This window comes from Sorex araneus, chromosome 6 (assembly GCF_027595985.1).
Source record: "Sorex araneus isolate mSorAra2 chromosome 6, mSorAra2.pri, whole genome shotgun sequence".
In the NCBI taxonomy this organism is placed as follows: Eukaryota; Metazoa; Chordata; class Mammalia; order Eulipotyphla; family Soricidae; genus Sorex; species Sorex araneus.
In genome coordinates this window covers 152119786-152121863 of record NC_073307.1, presented here as the reverse complement: position 1 = coordinate 152121863, position 2078 = coordinate 152119786, and the positions used below count along the sequence as shown (strand labels likewise).

Below are 2078 nucleotides of genomic sequence, written 5' to 3'. Positions count from 1 at the left end.
TCAATACAACTTATTTGTGTTTATTGAATCAACGTTACCTTTTCCTCTACTTTATTTTGTCATGTTTATGTCTGGTGTAGAAAAATGTTTGTTAAAAGTCTACTTATTCTGTAACTTACTCTGTTATCTAAGGATAAGTTAAAATAATACCTACTTTTGAACACATCTCCCTGAAGTTCCTTAAAATATTTGAAATTTTCTTTATCAAATTTTTTATGAAGGTTATCATTTTCTTCTTTATACCAAAGTGACACTAGAAACTTCCTTAACTGCTTTACTGTCAACACTGAATTTTTCAGTTTTGAAAATGCTCACTATAAAACAAAAGATATTAAATAATTCAACTTAACAGCTAACATACTCTTATAAGAGAAATCTTTGATCTCCATTTGATCCCTGTTTGTTGATAACCTACTCTATTTTGCATGCATTTTAAGAAAAGGCAATAAATAATATTTAGTGATATTATGAAAGGTACCCTATTTAATATCTATGTTGTATTAATCTTGATTAGAAATGGTGTAAGCTATTTCAATTTTGTAGCTAAAATTGAGGAGAGAGACTGTTGATTCTGTTCCAAACAGAGTCAAATTTAATTTATTGAAAACAAAATCTGTTTTTTCTATTGAACATGAATATAATGATTTTTCAAAGGTATTAAAAATATCCTTAATATACCTGATAACCTTTCATTATGTATATTGCAAACCATAGGCCCAAAAGGAAAGAGAGAGACAGACAGACAGACAGACAGACAGACAGACAGACAGACAGACAGAAAGACCAACAGAGAAGAAAAGTGCCTGCCATATTGGCAGACAGCGGGGTGGAGGGGATGGGAAGGAAATGGGAACCTTTGGTGGTAGAAACAGTACACTGTGAAGGGATGGGTGTTGGAATATTATATGACTGAACTCCAGTCATGAACAGCTTTGTAAATGTCTTTATCACTGTGATTCAATTTAAAAAAAAACAGGGTTGACATCTTCCTCAACCAAGTAAAAGGCTGAGGAATTCATTAGAGGAAAGCCTTCTTTCTAAAAAGTAAAATAAAATAAATAATATATCTTTAAAAGTCAACCTTTAAGGACACATTTTATATACATGTATTAACTCTTCTAAACAAACAAGCATGCTCCCTAAAAAAAGGCTTTGGTGTTCATTATCTTCTTGACTGTATCCTTCACATCCTTATTTCTCAGACTGTAGATAAGAGGATTCAGCATGGGGATGACCACTGTGTAAAACACAGAGGCCACTTTGACCGTGTGCCTGGAGTTTTTGGAGTTGGGCACACAGTAGAGAAAGAGGATGGTGCCGTGGAAGATGGTGATGGCTGTCAGATGCGAGGCACACGTAGAGAAGGCTTTGCGGCGCCCACTGGCTGAATTCATCTTGAGGATGGTGACAACAATAAACACATAAGACATGAGAATAATGAGAAGTGTGCTGACCTCATTAAAGGTTGCAAAAATAAAAAGCAACAGCTGGTTGATGTACGTGTCCGAGCAAGACAGGGAGAGCAGGGAGGAGAATTCACAGAAGAAGTGATTGATTGTGTTGAGCCCCTGAAATGATAATTTGATAGCAGAGCACGTGAGTATCAGGGAACATAATATTCCCCATGCGTAGGATCCAATAACGAGCATAACACAAAGTTTCTGGGACATGGCGACTGTATAGAGCAGAGGGTTGCAAATAGCCACGAAGCGGTCATAGGCCATCACAGCTAATAAAAATGACTCAGTAACCACAAAAGTACAGAAGAAATAAAATTGCACCACACAACCCACAAAAGAAATGGTTCTGTCTTCTACGACTAGGTTCAACAGCATCTTGGGAGCAACGATGGAGGAATAGCAGAAATCCACAAATGAGAGGTGGCTGAGGAAAAAGTACATGGGTGTGTGCAGTTTGGGGTTAATTTTGATGATGACAATCATCCCAATATTGCCTACAACAGTGACAGTGTAGATGGCCAGAAAAATTAGGAACAGAGGGACCCGGAGTTCTGGGTAATCTGAAAAGCCCAAGAGAATGAATGTGGCTCCACTTTTATTTCTCTCTGCCGGGGACAT

At 37.1% G+C, this 2078-nt stretch overlaps 1 protein-coding gene across 1 annotated transcript; it reads right to left on the bottom strand.

Moving 5' to 3' along the window:
- Positions 1 to 1139: 1139 nt before the first annotated feature.
- Positions 1140 to 2078, bottom strand: LOC101542376 (olfactory receptor 5D18). The gene has a single exon (XM_004621604.2). The coding sequence runs from the start codon at positions 2076 to 2078 to the stop codon at positions 1140 to 1142; it is 939 nt and encodes a 312-aa protein (XP_004621661.2).

Excerpts from the sequence above, each read along its gene's own strand:
- LOC101542376 (XM_004621604.2), bottom strand. The coding sequence starts at position 2,078 with ATGTCCCCGGCAGAGAGAAATAAAAGTGGAGCCACATTCATTCTCTTG.